The sequence below is a fragment of the Pelobates fuscus genome, chromosome 5, assembly GCF_036172605.1.
Source record: "Pelobates fuscus isolate aPelFus1 chromosome 5, aPelFus1.pri, whole genome shotgun sequence".
NCBI lineage: Eukaryota > Metazoa > Chordata > Amphibia > Anura > Pelobatidae > Pelobates > Pelobates fuscus.
The window spans coordinates 60,013,392-60,032,036 of record NC_086321.1 but is presented as its reverse complement, the minus strand read 5'-3'; the positions used below and the strand labels follow the sequence as shown (position 1 = coordinate 60,032,036).

The window sequence follows — 18,645 nt, the reverse complement described above, 5'->3', positions numbered from 1 at the left end:
AAAAACAAATGTGAGGAAGACTGAACTTGATGGATGCAAGTCTCTTTTCAGCTATGTAACTATGTAAATGTTAAATGCACAGCCCTTATTTACATCAAGAACATTTGAATAAAAATGCAATGTCAGTTGTAAAACAAATAATTAGACACCTGCTCCATTAGACAAGTATAATTAAGGTTACGTTTTGAGCATATTAAAAAAATTATCACTCACCTTTAGGTGTTCTAAATGGGATTGGGTCAGAGAGGGGTCCTAGTCCTTTTGCATTCCGTGCTTGTATTCGAAAGTAATAGGCTGTGTCTAGATTGAGGTCCAAAACTTCATGTGTTAACCTATCGCCACTAATTGTCTCCATAACCCAATCATCAATCTGTATGTTCTTGTCCAAGGTGTAGAACAGGATATATGCTAAATAAGTAGAGCACAAAATAAAGAAATTTAAATGTTATATAATGCGAAGGTGGATGAAGAAATTCTATTTAATACACATTTCATCCTATACCCCTATCAGTGACTTAGTTTTTTCTGAAACTGTTTGCCCTTTTGTAACATTCATCAAAACCACTTAACTTAGCCAAAAAAAATGAATCATCTAACATTCTATAACTGTCATTGTGTGTTGTTGATATATTGGATGACGTTCAGAGTGTTTGTAAGACCAGTTGCTCCCTATTTATTTAATTTATTGAAATTAAATTGTGTTTCAAGAGAACATGCCATGTAGATATTCAAATCCTTTTAATCAATATATGTACACAATTCATTAAATATACATGTATATGTACTTTATTTTTTAAGGACAGATAAGGATAACTTGTGATGCACAAACTTCAAGTGCAAAAACACAAGAATTACTGAAAACTATTTACTTGTCCTGAGTTTTAGAATATCTCATATGCCTACAAATTAGCTCACATATTACAAGGAGCACATCAGTGTTTCCTTTCTAGAATATTTCTTTGCATTGTTTCTCATATATTTTACAAAACTTTTTATATTTTCTGTGTATTATGTAAAACCAATGATGCTTCTATAACAAAACAATGCATTACGTTTCTTAAATACAGTACTATTATGCATGCATCTTTTCATACACATTTGTCAGGAATTTGCGAAATTGTATGGCCAAAATAAATGCCCATCAATTTCATTTTTTAAATTTGGAATTTTGACAAATTGTTTTGATTGGACCATGTCTCATTTTGCAACATTTTAGTAGCTCACAAATTCAAATAACTCCATTAACACATAGAGTTCACAAACGTAAACATCCTAGATTATATCAAATGGCATATTTTGAGCATGAATTTACACTACATGGCACATTGAAAGCATGTGTCCCTGTTCCTAATACCACAATACCAAACAAGTCCATCAGTCTTAATCCAAAGTCCTAAAACAGAGTGTATCTCTCAGCTTTTGTCAGTGATGAGGTCAGCAGAAAGATTTTCATAGGTACACAGCATAAAGCACTGTAGGAATGTGGTGCACTGTGTGACTACCATATGAGAGGGAGAAGTCGTGCTTTTTTGTTGCATTGGGCAACATGCATAGCCTTAAAAAAATAATTTCGGCAGGTATTATACTGATATAGTTAATCAAGTTACATATATCATTTTAATAATGCCTGTCTATTGCTTATATTTCACCTGATCTGTGAATAAAATCAACTTTTATTGACTGTCTCCCAGTCATTAAACATATTTTTTTTACCATCATGCATCTCTCTTTTTGGTGCCACAAATGGAATACCCAACCATGACTCAAAACTACATGCTTGACCATTGCATGTTTTGTTTTGTTTGTGATTTGGCTACATTTTGGCTCCAAGTTCAGTTTTTCGAGCCATCACCAAACTGGCCCAAATTTGGATGAATTGCATTACAGAATGAAATGAATCGCCAAGTCTAATAAATGGCCATACCCTCGACAACACCATACTTCTAGTTTCACTATGTAAATAGGTTGTATAAATTACATTTAGTAAAAAATGAGTTATGATTATTTCCAAGCCAACTATCAAAACGAAGGACTTTAGAGCTGCTTAACCTGATATTTTTCAAATTTAGCCATTTTATTTAGCAGATCGGTTCTCAGGTGAACACAACATGTTTTTTTTTAGTGCAGAGACATCACTATTACATATAAAGTGACTGCACATCCGATTTTCATAATATAACACTTTAAGAAAATTCTACAGCTTTGTGTTAGGGAACAGCTACTTAGCAAATCACAGCCCATATATAGAACTGAACATCTTTCTCAATTAATTTACACATCCTGAAAACTTAAGGAAACAAGTGAAATGTTTAGTTTTGGAAAAACTGAAATTCTGCAGAACATGCAAATTTACCAGTAATTTTGCCGTTGGCTTCGATTGGAGGCTGCCAGCTTACTATAACAGCTCGAGGCTTCCTATCCCTTGCGATAACTGTTAAATCTTTCGGGGCAGATGTTGGAGCTTAAAATGAGGGAAAAAAATCAACACTTAGCAGGCAGTATAAATTAACAGTACAATATCCAAGTAGTTAATAGGGATGATCATAAGAAAAGTAGCAGTAGACAGAAACATCTTTGAAGTACAGATGAAACACTGTGCTAAGTCATAAAAGAAAATATATATTTTAAACATATAACAATATAAAAAATATATTCTTTTTTTTTTCTGCAGGGTTTGATAATTTTAGAGCTAATGGCTGTGACCAGTTAACCATCCAGTCAAATATATGGCCAAGCTAAACTGACTGTGCTCTGTTTTAAAATCTATGTAAATTCTAGATATTACATATAGTAGCAAGAACAGTAAAGGTAGATTAAATATATTATAAAATATGTCAGATTTTAATAATAGTATTTTTAATCCAAAAAATAAATATCTATTGCTTGTTTATTTTATATTAATAGTATAGTGTTTTTTATATTCAACTTAATAACTCTGCAAGCGTAGCTGCCAATTGAACATATAGAGTGAGATAACTGGAGTTGTTATGATGCCTGGAGTCACCTTCTCCTTATCAATGTTAAATAGGTCTCAATCAGTTTGACATTAAACAAGGGTTCTCCAGAGCAAATGGGTGCAGGTAAGGCCAATGTGGAAGTTATATTCTGATTATGCCAACTTAAACCTGAGAGAGGTTGCAGCAGTAGGCTGAGAGCACTCAGCAGATGTTTTCAGCCAATCACTGCTGCCCAATGGTGCTCCAGCTAATGTGGAACTATTAGACAGAGCTGCAGAGAACCCAGGAACCCTTATTCAGTTTCAGTCTGTTAGAAATTGATTTAACACTGAAGAGTTGGATGGTGGCTGGAAACAGCAGCCTACAAACCCATTTCAATGTGATATGGTGGTCATGGTGCCTAGTGTTCATTTGATGCAAATAAATGTACACATGTCATGATTATTGAGTCAGGTAAGCTGCATGATTTAAGGGGAACTAATATCAAGAAAACTTAATGAACAAATTTTAAAAACAAAATAATAATCTGGACTTCAGATCTCGTTGAAATCAAAGTGGCTTTATTACCTTTGTTGATAGGACTGTTAGTAATATGAGCAATCAGTGGAAAAATAACCAGATTTATAAAATATATATTCAATATATATAGAGATTTTATATTTATCATTTTCCTTGTTATATGAGAAAATTCTATACACCAATTTTGGTTTTCCTGTCTAGATCTAAACCAAGTGAAAAATACATGTCAAGGCTAAAACATTGTCAGTTATAAGAGTGCATCAACAACATAAAATAACAAATAGCTATATAAGAAACCGATGTCAAGTTCATCGGTATGGATAATTGTACTTTGGAGCACAGTCCACACTTTTGTGCATTTTAAATTGGCCAGCCATTCTTTGGGGCCCATATCCTACCAGTGTCTGTATGGTGTATATTAATATATCCCAAAGTCCCACAGCAATAATACTAACAAGGAATTGCTATTTATCTTCAGTAAACAAGATCAGAAATTTGTATGTATAAATAAAGTATGTGGATCTAAATAACTAACCTAGCTGTATAAGTAGAAACATACTGCACATTCTGCTCAATATTCTCATAATTCCCAGTCCCTGCACATGTTTTTTTCGAACTAAAACAAACTTTTTCTTGAGGAACAATAGAAACACCCACAGATAGCCAGTGCATACATTTGCTGTTTTACCTGTCTCGTATGTCGTAGCATGAGCTGTCATACTCCATGTGCTTAATCGTCTTCCTTTTGTGACCATAACTGAGAACTCATACATGGTGTTAGGCTTCAGACCCGTAACAGTATGACTTAAAGATGTCGTGTCTGCAGACTTAATGACAGACAAAGCAAACAGTAATGTATTACTTGATATGCATCCATTATGTCAGCAAAAGTATCCATTATTCTATTTCAGCTTTTATTTAAAAACAAAATATACAAAAAATCACATAAAACATGCGTGATCAACTTTCAACTCTTTTTATTTTTTTGTACCTTGTACTTTGAGTTTGTAGAGTAGCTAGTTCTCCATCGAATGGTATAGAAACGCATTTCAGTTGTCTTCTGGTTCTTCAGGACAGAGTTGTCTGCCCAGCTGACTCTCACAGCATCATGAGTAAGCGCAACAGCCTGAACACCTACTGGTGGGAGCATGGGGGTGGACATATCTGGGACTGAGGTAGGGAAATCATCAATAAAAGGATAAAACTCAATTTCGAGTGGATCAATGGGATCTGGATAATAATGTATCAAATAAATATTTTAAAATGAAAACAAAAATTAAGCAAACAGCAAAGCACATCACAATGGGTTAAATGTAAAATAATAAGGATGAAAAGAGACATGAAAGAGATAAAGAGAGATATAGAGAGAAAACATTAAATAGCTAAATATTGATGTGTCTAGTGCAAACTTATTAAGATCGATATTTTATAAATTTAGCAACTAAAATCTCTATTTAAAAAACATAGAAAAACGAATGTAAGAAAATAAAATACATGACATTTATTATTATTGCAATTATTATCGCTAGCATTTATATAATGCCAACCCATTCCACAGCAATTTTCAATTATAAAAACTGGATATTTAGAGGTGAAGAAGAACTAGAAGTCTAGAAACAACAAATAAAAAAATAACAAATAATTCTCTTGTGAAAGATCACAAAAAGAATTAATTTTTTTCCGTTTGCTTGTTCGGCATCTGTGAATTATCTTTAAGCATTATGTTTTTATGTTCATTAAAATATCTCTTTGCAAGTACATAAATGCCTTTCTCTCTAATAAATAAACACATTCAATAATGTTCCACGGTTTGGAAAAAGCCGAATTGTTGTTTATGGAATGTTTATTACAGAATGATTCACTAATGCATGATAAAACATGCATTATATTGCTAATCAGGTTAAGCCGAATTATTATTCTTGTTTTTATTAATCAAGTTCTTGGCTCATAAAGGGACAATCACACCTGCATAAAAAGTGTTTTTGTTGAACAATTTCTTGTCTATGTAGTATTTATAATTGTGTCCCTTAACCCATTGAACAAATGTGAAATTCAACATTATTTCTTCTTCTTTTTCATGTTATCTGATCTAAACATCCTGAAACACAGGCCGTTTGATAGTCTTGATTGGCAGTTATGTATCTACATTATTGATAGCATACTTCACTTGCAGCTCTCTAACTATGGTTAAACAGAACGTTCCATGTGGCACTGCCAGTTATAACGGCTACACTGACCACCCTGTTATTCAGAATTTTATGATTTGCCAGTTCATGGATACATTGTATAAAATCTATTTTTTCAATAAAAAAAGTTTGATAATTTCAAACCAATTGAATATGTTTCTGGTGGCTAATGAACATCTGAAGCCACAAGGACTACTAAGTGAAGTAACTTGGCTATTGCGTGAGCTGTGCATTGTTGTGAGCAATCTTGCATCTTCATCAATGACATATTATGAATTTGGAATCCAAAGTAGTTTCATGCTTTCTATAGTAAAGATTTCTGCCACTTTCCCATTGTGAGAAATGGCCACTAATCATTGATTCATTTTAGACATACAACAAGACATATTTATAAAAACAAGAACATACAAAAACAAATTTTCAAGTATTAGCTACTTGCTATTGCTAAATATAATAACTACAGCAACTCACAAACATAATCTCTAAATCCATGGCTATATAAGAAAGTAAACATCAGTCATTATAGGGGCCATCAATTTTGGTAAACTTTGGAATAAAGATTAACATTATAGGATCAAGAGTTATAAAAATGCATATAAAAACAAACAGTAAGGCAAAACTAATAAAGGCACATAATATCAACAATAACAATGTAGATTTTTTGTTTATATAAAACTCTTTAGATCAACCATCTCGTCCGATCTTTCCTAGTCTTTACAGATAATATATATATATATATATATATATATATATATATATATATATATATATATATATACATTGATTTATATTCTATATTATTTCTTGATTGTGTCATAAACAGTGTTTACCATATTTCAAAATGAAAAAATAAATTATATATTGATTTAACCTATGCGTAAGAACATTGGCAAAAACTAAGAGCCATTGTGTTAGTGGTATTCCTCAGCTAACAAATTTCTTTTGGGAATACTTCACAGTCCTTTGATGTTGACTAGCCAATAAAACTACTGACTTTATTTGGTCAAAATATTCTTTCCAGTCCCCTGTTGCTATATGTCAACTGATTGGATTGCTCTCATAGACATAAGTCTCACACATGCGAGATTTCCCAACAATTAGGGGATATATAAGAATATTTGATCAAATTATACGATTTAAAAAAAAATCTAGTATTTTTGTTGTATTTTTTTCCAAAGACTAAGACATCTTAAGGGTTTATATTTGTCAAAAGTATCCAAAATAAAGATTGCTCTAAATAAAAGGTAAAATTAAAATGCAAAATTGGGTCATGCAGTATAAAACACAATAATACATTAATGCAAGATAATACAATGATCTGGTCAAATATTTTATAAAAATGAAACAGTTTTTAAAGCATGAAGCATGAAAAATGCATTATGTTGGCTTGTTTCATGCCACCTACCTGCTTAATTTACCAAATTATAATCATATGAGGAAAAAGCATAAAGGAAATAAAAGAATATGTCTAAGAATCATCAGAGGTAATTTTATACTTACCAGTCTGAGATCTTGTGGTGGCACTTTCATATAAGGGAACACCTTCACCAGCATTATTAAAGGCTTTTAGAGAAATTACATAATGGGAACTTGGCTCTACAGATAAAGCAAATACAGAAAAAAAAACATTCTTTAGATCCTGTTCCTCTTGGTAATCATAGTATACTCAAGACCATAAAAAAAACCCGTAAAGTTTCATAATTTAAAAAAAAAATTGTAATCATAATCTTATAAAAGACCTTATTTTATTTATTTCATCCTAAAGTAAAGCTAAAAAATAAAACAAACAAAAAAAGATTTGTAGGTTTGAAAATGAAACACTGCAACCAATAAAAATTATAACAACATCGAAGAATAAATTACCATATTTTTATATAAAGAAAGAGGCATTGGAAGTGATAATCAAAGCTTTATTTTTTACTTAACCATACTGTGCCATTAATCTTGTATATGATTGTATTTGTTTTCTGTGTTCTCTTTATGTAATTGATAAAACTGAGCAATAAATTGCATTGTGGATTGTGTTTGCCCTAAGCCATTAACTGTTTGAGAATTAACCTGAATCCCCCATATAGATCATACATGAAAATCAAGTGTATCAGTACTTTTAGATATACTGGAAATAACATTTGTATAATCAATTATTAAATCTACTGTGTGGTATCAAGGTTTGCTTATTGAGGTACCAGTTACTAATGCAATAAAATTTTGTATGTGCTTTGGAATAATGATAACTCAAAATGAAGATCTGGAGAACAGTAGCAAAAGGATCATCTGATACACCAATAGAAGTTACGTGTGAATCAAAACATTGTGTTTAAAGATTTCATGTTATCATAACTGAACTGAGGATTTGAGGAAGTTATATGAATCAATTATTTTGTTTTAAAGATTAGTTAAAAATTAGTGATGATGAGACACCAGATAGTTTTTTGTTATATTTAGGGTTGCAGGTGTTGAGGCAGGGATTTTATTTATATTTAGTTGGCATTTAGCTGAGTAATAGAGCAGTCTGTGGAAATGTATTTTATGGAAGGAGACTTTTGAACATTTAGTGTTTGAGATATTAGGAAAAACAGAACTGCACTTTAGAGTTTGTCTCCTCCTTAGAAATGTCCTCCTGCGACAGATTTGACTATACCATTATTTGTTGTCCTTGAGAAAATCCCTAAAACCTATTAGCTCTATACTTATAATCTTCCTCTGTTGTTTCCCAACAAACCCTATCCCTCAGGAACACACAGATCACTTAATTCCCTTGTGTATTTCTTCCTCATACTTTTAGATTGCATGTTTGTTTGGCAAGGCCCCTTTTCACCTACTGTTCTAGTATGTTTCGTGGTTTGCTACAAGTAGTGTTTGTCTTGTTTCCCTGTTGTGTGGTGCTAAATAATATCTTGGTGACATATAAATAATTGTTATTGTAAAGGTTCCAGAAAGGGTAAATCTTTGTGCCACATGGATTCACCAAAGCATATGCGTGCTTGTTAATCAGAGCATTGAGGGCCCTCTCATCCAGTCTTTACATGTATTATTACATATCCCAGAGATTTACTTAAACCCTTATGTAGTGTGACAGGGGAGTACATGACCCTCTGGTTAGTGGATGGTTGAGTGGAGTCCCAGTTGTAACAATCTTCCTATGTCAAGTACTACAACATGGAAAAATTGCGAGTGGCATCCTCTGTGGCCCATTTGCACTATAATAATAACCCATATTCAATCTAAGTTAAGAAAATAAATGAGACTACTTTCAAAATCCTTCATTTTTAGGCATACCAAGGCTTGTGTTTAATATTTTGGCATATATAAAGCTTTTGATATGATCCATTCTCAATTTTACTATGGGAAAATTCTGTGGAATATATTTTTTTATTAAATATTTATATTAAACAATAAATATGCAAATACATGCATTTTTCAAAGCACCCTGCTTGAAACATGGTATATTGCCTTCAGATTAGTTATATTACATTTTGCTAGACACAAATAGTATTAGTATACCTTAATCACAAGACAAAGACCGACTTTGTAGAGGTCACATGCATGAGATTCAAACACCAGATTTTCTGGATCATATCCAGATGTTAATGACCCTAACGAACATAATTCTCCCTTGACTATGTTTTTTTTTTTGCAGGGAAGCTATAATTACCATTATGCCTCTCTTTGCCGAATAGCCCCTCAGTGAAATAGCTCCAGATCAGAAGGGGTCTAATTGTAACAACCTTCCTCAGAGATTACTGAATAATTGATTAGTTCATTGTGAATATCATTAGGATCACTGGCAAATGAATTAATAAACAATAAGACCTTGATGTGAAACACCACTAGATCATTGTTGAAAATTAATTTCTCATTCACAACGACAGAGCCATTTAATGCATTTGTTTGGTTATAGTCAGATTTTCCTTCTGAAATGGCCTTAACGAAAAGTAATATATTTAATGGGGTAAATGAATTTGCTGGAAGTGCACAGCAGTAATCAAAATATAAGCTGCATATCTCTTTTTTGTATATATCTATTATGTTATTTACAGTGACACAAAATGTCTAACAATACCATGTGGTCAACCTGCTCAAATTACATTTTAAGGTACTTATGACCAAATACAAATCTTTTTGCAGCCCTTTGGATTATGCTTATGGAATTGCAGGATACCACATACATAATACATTGGTTGACAAGCATTGGTATTGAGCACAAAATTATCAGATACTGGGGAAAAGGCCCAGGGGAATTGCGGCAAATTTTGTAAATGTGCACCATTTATCATTTGCTGTCAGGAAAATAGAGAAATATAGTAATACCAAAAACAAAAAGCCATGAATTGTCATCACGAAAATATTCAACAAAGATGAGGTGTATTCTCATTGGATCTTTTAGTTCACCTCTAGAATGTTCTGCTCACAGACATCAGTACAACAAAGAACTAACCATAATTTCTAATGAGGCAAAATACATGACTCATCAAGAGACCACTTCCCTATCAGTACTAATATCTTTTTTCAGTCCATTTCTATTTTAGCCTTTATATCTCACACTCTGTTTATTTTAAAACAATATCTTGATAGATAGACAGACAGATAGATACTGTAGAACAAACACTTTCAATGCATTGAAATTGGCAATTCTAATTCTGTAAATTAACTACAAATTCAGTAACAATGGGAGACTTCTTCTTTACTACAGAGACAACAACATTACTTATTTCCTCCTAGGCTTTGTTTTCTTTTAGCTTTGTTACATTTCTTACGTATGTCTTGTGTTTGGTAAAGAAAATCGAGCAGTATACATTAGCTACAGTGACAAATAAGCTTCAAAGTGAAGACAGAATATATGCCTCATTACCAAGAGTCTCTTTTGGGAAATAGGGTCGACTGTGGAAATAATATGCAACCAATGTAAAAACAAGAAAGCTGTATTGCTTTCCACATAGTATATAGAATGTAAAACATTTCGGAGAAAATTGAAAAAAAAAAACACATGAAAAGGTAGGATAGAAAAAAAAGGTAGGGCTGATAGGATAGGTTAAAAAAACACCAATAAACACCAATATAAACACCATGCACACAGCTAAACACACTCAAAAAGGGAGGAAAACAAATTCCTTCCAATAACTCTTATTTCTTCTGATATTAGCATTGTTGAACCTTTATTGGCAGTTTTACAATGCAATTCAACCTATTTCATCCCTCCAGAGCACACAATTTTTGACCTGTATGACAGCATTCAGAGAATGATTGGTGTTCTTCTAAATGGAAATAAATGTTGTCTGAGGTCTTTGATATTAATTATGATTTTGTTTCTGTTATCTTATCCACCCATAACATAATTCTGTGTATATCATTGCATTTTATTAACCATGGATGGAAAATACATACCTATGTATCGAAAGCATAGTCTTGAGATAAATACTGTTACTTTTTTTTTACCTCTTGCTATCTCCCCCAGATTATGCTATATACCCTACCTGCTGCTAGAAAAAAGGACACTTTTGCAGCGCTGATGAATTATCATTCCTGCTCCTCATTTGTGTTTTCATATGGTGCCTTACCTAGGTTCAAACTTACAAGCCCTTGAGTATCTAATTTACTTTTCGTTTTTAATTGTTTGAGAATCATATAAATCATGTTTTGTATGTAATATATTTTTTACTTTTCTTATTCATCCACAGATGCAGGACCTATAATCTATGCCAAGACCATATGTAAAAATGTGAAACAAGTGTGTTGGAAAAGTTCTGATAGTGGTTCTTATAAATTATGGTCATGCAAACAAATAAAACATTATTAGTTTTTAACTCACCCAGCTTTGCTGACCTTCTTGAAGTTTTTTTTTTTTAAATTAAACTCTCTCTAAATTAAAAAGAGGTGTACTTATGGATAATCTATAGTCCCATCCAGGTTCTAGCTACCAGTACCACTATTGCCAACTGAGGAAGCTCGATCTAGCTAAACGCGTCTTTGCATTAGGAGAATTAGACTTGGCATTGCAAGAATTGTACCTGATAACTACATTCTATACTTGTTTCTTTTTGTTTTAATAGTTTTTATGTGGACTCTGAATATTGTAATTCTAATAACCTGATTGTCTTTTTAAGTACCATCTGCACTATTATTGTTCTGTATTTTAATTTACATGTGAAACGATATCAAGATTATCACTATATTTTATTAGTGGTAAGAAAACTATTGCTCTACTTTTGATGTATAAGTCAAGCACCTGTAAATTGTGTTATGTAGCTACCAGTGTCTTTAAAAAAACATTCTTTCACCCTTTGTTAAATCTCTCACGATATTTGTGTTACTACTGTCCCATCCTTGTTCAAACATATTGGCAGGATATACTGTATATTCCATTTAGTGTATTCGATTTTACTATGCATCACACTGTGCTACAGCTAGTTACCCAGCACAGTCACTAACATAAAAACAACCCCCTTCACCATATGGTCTACAGCCTGCAATTCAAAAATAATTATTGTGTCATAATTACTGGTTTATATTTCTTAGCCCTTATTAAAAACAAACAGAATTATTATTTTTTTTTTGCAGTATGTCAAATGAGAGTCTATCTGATTTGTCAGAGAAATGAAAATCCAATATTGTATTTCATTTTAATTATATTTAATAATCGAAAACCTAATGGATGTGAAGGACATTGCAAAGGGGTATATTCACCTTCATTTAGCTTGGTATTAAATCATTCCCTCTCTTTTTTAGAATAAAATATGCATTATTTGGTTTAAGCCCAATAAATTCCAGAGTGCACATTTTTTATTCTTAAAAGAGATTTAAGTGAAAACATTTAATATCTTACTGAAATGTAAGTATAAAATTAATAAGGAAAGAGGAATATAGATTCATTTAGTCATTATCCTCTCATTTTGATTGTTTTTTTCCTTCTAACATAATGTGTTAGAAAGCTTGTATAGCTATAGATATCTCCAGAACAGGAACACACCGACCTCATTTGCATGTTAATGACCTCTCATATTTCGAGATAAGTGGTGGTTAAATTTCTACCATTTTATACTAATGATGTTCACTGTTAATGTTAATAGAATGATAATAACATTTCCAAAGAGAGATGCAACTTGAATGCAGAATAATTGAAGGAACCTTGAGGTTTTGAGACAAGCTCATTTGGATCCAAACTATCACTTTTAAAGGACAATCTGGTGTGCCTGGTCATTTCTTCTGTGTTATCTCTACCTGGTGGTGAGGAGCTAGACGGGAAATGATAGTAGCAGAATACCCAGAAGAAAGACCAGGAAATATATGTCACTAATAGCACATAGTTCCCATCTGTGCTTCATTGTGATAGTTCCTCTGCATTACCAACATAGGACCCCATGATATAATAATGCCACACTCTGTATACTACACTCAGATACTGCATACAAGAGAATTGGCCATTAAGAACGCTCTGTATACTGGAGATTTTGAGATTTAGAAAATCATTGTCTTCTGAAAAATAGTGAAAAGTTGTAAAAGGTGCCAGTTGAATCTGTTGGTTTAAAAACTTTGCAACACTATCCATACGACAACATGTTGATAAATGTCTCCTTTGCTATAAAAATCGTGAAACTGTTGCAATCAACTTTGTGCCTAGATTATGAGTCTAAGCTGGTACAGAATGTCCTGTATATTTTGTTAGGTTGCAGAGCCAGTTTGCCTTGATACAACATAGTATACTTTATAGATTTTAGAGATGTACGTAACATATGGCCGTGGTCATGGCCACATTACTATGATAAACATAGCCAGTGACAACCATATGGAGCTATAATCTATATCTCATCATTACATATGCATACTGAATAGTATATCCACATCTATAGAATTTAACCCATAACTACACATTATCTCTAAAACCATATGCTTACTAAAAACAAACTCATTTTTACAATAAACTTATTTTCCAATTATGTCTTTAAATAGTTTTTATATATAGTTTTGGAATTCAATGACACCTTAAAACACAGGCTTCTCTTTGCTTGTAAAGTTAAAATGTTGGTTGAGTGTCAGTAATCTGTAAATTGATTGATAACTGATGTCAGTCTGAGTTCCGCCCTGAAGAGTGAATTGTGAGGGACTACTAGAGCAATGGCAATAAGATAAAGTAGTTCTAAAAGTTACAAAACAATAGTTTGAAAAATGTAACAAATTAAAATAATAGAATTAACTCTACATTTTTAGGGGTGAACTATCTCCATAAAATAGAAACCATAGGGCTTTATACATTTTGGATTTTAAGTATTTTTGGTAAACCAATACAGTTATTGCCTTAAACATATTTTCAATAATGATAATGCCTTCGATAATGATAAAGTGTTAGTTCCAATGGTAAGATAACTGTCAAACATAAACATTTAGTGTGCACCAAAACTGAACAAGCAGCATTTAATTCTTTAAGTGTTTGCGCTTCTAACTAATCAAATGGGCATATCCACATCATTTTGTGTGCCAACCATCGCTTTTTTTGAAGGACTCTTTAATGATTGAGCAAAATTGCAATAATTGTCCTATGCTATTTATCCGCGCTCGGAGCATTATCTACGTCATGCGCACAAGTTAAATTAAACAAAGTTTGGGTAAATTGGCACTTCATATGAAATCAATATTCGTCACTCATAAAGGATTGTTGAGATTGCAATTAAATGATGCATCCTTTGCATTGATACATCCAGCTTAAAGATTCAATGAGAGCTCAGGTCTTGCATAATACAAATCTTGTTCATAGTCCTTTCACCTATCCACTGGTCATGGTTTATTGGGTTTTGTTTATTGCAACCATATTACAGTGAAACAGAAGCTGCATTGCAAGAAAGCAGAATGATAAAAGTGTCATGATGCTATTTCTCTTCATATCACATACATGATGAAATATCTCTCTTTTTTCTCCGCTTTATAACTTTTAAATGGGATTGTTTAGAATGACACTAAAAAAGCATATGGAAGTTGTCTGGTTCTCCCTTTCAAAAAGTGAGCTTAAAAGTGTGTTCAGAAGGAGAACATGTTCAGAAGGAGCATGAGAACAAGCAATTCTTAAGGTCAAAAATCATAAAGTGAAAACCCAATCTACATATGTATAGAGAGACTATGACTTTATGTGGGTAAACTCATTTTGATGGATCATCAATAGAATCTGTTCATCCCTTGGGGGTTGTCAGGTTCTAATCCCGTCAGGGTTGACTCAGTCCTTCATCCTTTTGAGGTAGATACAATGAATACCATTAACTTGGGTAATGGTAACATCCTCTGCATGTTAGGCAAAACTAACATCCCCAGGACATATGTGGAAACCAGAGTAATCTGACTGTACCTTTCTAGGTTAAATGTTTTGTTATTATTATTTATGTTAAAACAATAATGTGAATAAATGAACATTATTTTTTTGTCTCAAAGAGCTATAATGAATTTAGTTTGAATTGCAATTTTGAAAATCTGTCAGTGTTTCACTGTGGAGGGTGCCATCTTGGAATTGTATCATGCATATAAAACCTACAGTAACAGTTACTGACACGAAAATAAAAAATAACAACAAAAAATAACAAAATGAAGTAAAAAAATTAGACTGTCTTCTCATCCATCTTAGCCCAATATTCTTAAAATAAATATATTTTTTTTCCCTACGTAATTATGTTAATTACAGAGAGGATACAACATAAAAATAAAACTGCAATTGATATTTTATCAGTGGGCAAAAGGTAGGGAAGTAATTTTATTCTTGTGAATGTTTGAATATTTATATAAACTCCAAATATCCCTCAGGAGTGAAAATGCCTATTAAACATAAATAAAAACAAGTTAAAATCAGATGAAATTATGTGTGTTCTTCGGAGCATCTGCAGAGGATTCATTATTGGCAATTGTCTCATTTAGGTTGAAAATTTCATCCATCACTAGATTTTAGTTAGTGACGGGCAAAAAATATGGAAAAGACAGTGAATTTCTTCATACATGCTTCAAGTTTGGAAGCTTTTAGCCTGTCCTGTGCTTTATAAACCTGCCTGCAACTTGAACTTATTCAAATGGTTCCAGTGATGTTTAAAAACAAATGTCAGGGTTATTTTCTAAAGTGGGAATTCAAAGTGAATTTAAAATTTAAGGTCGGAGTAGCTGAAATGAAAGCAAAAGTTACTTAGAGAATTTTTACAGTTTACTATTTTGACCTTAAATTTGAAATTAACTTTAAATACACATAGAGTGCTCACTTTAAACCATACCAATGCATGAGTAATTATCAATTTTCAAGTCATTGTTTCTAAGTATTTTTTCCCACAATGCTGCAACTCTGAAGAATTTCAATTATTGTAGTCTTGTGTACTTCCTTGAAACTAAAACACTGGGATGGTACCCATAAGGGTTTTATAACACTGAGACAATAATTTAGGTTTCCCTGGGGTTAGCCAGCACCTATAATAGATTGCAAAAAAAAAAAAAACAGTTCCCCTTCATGACACAATGGACAACAGAATATGACCAGGCTTCTTCAGATCATGAATGGTTATCATGCATAAACGGACTTTAAGGATTAACTCAATGCTATTCACACATAGAAGCACATAGAAAGTTAATTTATCGGTGGTACTTGACGCCTGATGGGCTTCATCAAATTTGCCCCACTTTACCTGCATTTTGTAGGGGATGTGGGGTTAAATAGGGCACTATGATGCATATATGGTGGGACTGCTCTGTAATTAAACCACTCTGGGACACTGTAAGAGAATTACTAACAAATATGCATATCACAGATTTACCTACCAACCCGTCCACTTATTTGTTCCTTCTTTTCCCTCCTAACCTACACAAAACATGTAAACAACTAGCAGCACTACTAATACTAGCAGCCAGAAATCTGATTGCACTTAACTGGAAACAAACAGCCTGCCCCTCTAAGACACAATTGATAGACAAAATAAATCAATAGTATACCTATGCATGTCTATAGGTAGTAACTTGCAACGCGAGTCCTTTAATGACACTTGGCAACCATGGATTGTATATTCCAAATGCACTCATTAAAAACCAACCAAGTTCTGATAGTCAACAGATAGAGCACAACAAATCCACAAGAGACCATTACACCATGAGTGAGACAGATTCCCTTTGACTAAGCAAAAACTGTTTATTATTACTACTATCGTCTTAGTTCCTTCTTTTCCTTTCTATGCCCCACCCCTTCCTAAATAACACATACATGTCGACACCATGAATTCAATCTCCTGTGTTAGCAAAACCTATGTGTGACAGAGACGTACATTACATCCCTACAATATATGTTTAATGTTACAATCATAGACCTAAATACATAAAAGTTACTCTATACCATATGCTTTGTTCTGTAAGTATATGGCATTGTATCTTACCCCTCCTTTACTTTCCCTTTTTCTTTCTGTTTCTTTCTTCCATTTTATGAAAACTCAATAAAATTCAAATGAGAAAAAATGACTTACCTAGATTTTCAATTGAGTAATAACGTTGCTTGTTATCCACTCTCACTGTCTCTGCATAAGGACTTCCAACTCCATAGCCAATAATATATCCTCGTACCACAATGTTTGGATTCAGTGGTGGTGTCCAGCTCATAATAATACTGGTCGATAATGGTCGGACATGTAAAGAGCTGGGCTGGTCTGGAACCTGGGATTCTGCGAGCCACAAAATAAGACCATTACTATTTGTAATCTATTAATCATATCACCTATAGCACTGTAAGAATGTTGTTGTTTTTTTTTTTTTTATCATTTTCAGTGTACGTTATTTACAGATAATCCATGCATTGTGACTTAAAGCGTTGAATACTTAGAAAGATGAGTCTAAGACAATGTTACATTGCATGAAATGAACACCATGATTAATGCAAAATAAAAGGGATATTTACTGTCAGCCTAATGGAATACTGATTTTGGAAAAACATTCAAAATCTCATGAGGAATTATTTTAAAGTTATAGTTTAGCAATGCTCCCATTATCTTGCACGGCACACACAAAACGACCAACAATATAACAAATACAATAGTCTTTTCCATATAATATTTCATGGCTTTATTAAAGTCATCTTGGAAAAACATCTAATAAGACATCTAATAAGTGCATTAGACAGCTTTTTTTTCTTATTCGATTTTACAGGTTTGTTTCCGTAGAGCATAAGTAATGCTTGACTATTTGATGGACATGCAGTGATTGATTTCCTATACACACGAGCTGTCCTCAGCTAGTATTGACTGTAAAACAAGAGCAAGATAATGTAGATAGCCCCAATGGATTTAAGGTCCTTCTCCAAAGATGTTTTGTCACATGTAAGGAATGATGGACGCTGCTGTTTATCCACATACAAGTAATTACTAAACTTGGAATAGAGTTGTTTATCAATTACATTTAACTATTTATTTAAGGGTAACCATCATGGGAAATATAGCAAACAACATTCACTTATCATAATATGTTGTTAAATACAACTTACATGGTGCTCAGTTATCAAGTTGCTATATTACTTGTGTTATTAAAAAATAGAATATACAAATCTGTATGTCTTTAATTGATTATCTCAGATAAATACTACTATATCAAAAGCTTCTTTAACTGAATTATGTTTCAGCTTGTCCCTTTGAGAGCAAAAGAGACAGGCCAAAACGAACCAGTTGAAGAAATTCTCAATATAGTAGAAAAAAAAAAACTTATTCATCTAAATATTTTTTCTAACCAATTAGAGACATAGTAGTAGAAAGTGGAGCATTCCCAAAAGAAATCATAATTCTAAAAAAAAAAAAAAAAAAAAACACACATTACAGTAATGTTACATGTAATAGCTAAATGTTTCTAACAAAAAAAAATTATAATGGAAAAAATATATATAATATAATATATTGCAAGAAAAAAATTGCAAAACGGATCCATTCAAATAATGGGGCTAATATACATATATTAGCCCCATTATTTAAAAAAAAAATGCAATTTATTATATATTTTTT

General features: G+C 32.4%; 1 protein-coding gene across 1 annotated transcript in view; it reads right to left on the bottom strand.

The window, feature by feature from the left end:
* The window catches only part of DCC (DCC netrin 1 receptor), a 635,057-nt gene that overhangs the window by 52,037 nt on the left and 564,375 nt on the right, over positions 1 to 18,645 (bottom strand). The window contains exons 15-20 of the mRNA XM_063453897.1: positions 17,128 to 17,322; positions 7,163 to 7,258; positions 4,468 to 4,706; positions 4,165 to 4,303; positions 2,354 to 2,461; positions 214 to 408 (exon numbers count right to left, since the gene is read on the bottom strand). Of these exons, the coding sequence (XP_063309967.1) occupies positions 214 to 408; positions 2,354 to 2,461; positions 4,165 to 4,303; positions 4,468 to 4,706; positions 7,163 to 7,258; positions 17,128 to 17,322 (972 nt within the window). The remainder of the gene's footprint in view (positions 1 to 213; positions 409 to 2,353; positions 2,462 to 4,164; positions 4,304 to 4,467; positions 4,707 to 7,162; positions 7,259 to 17,127; positions 17,323 to 18,645) is intronic.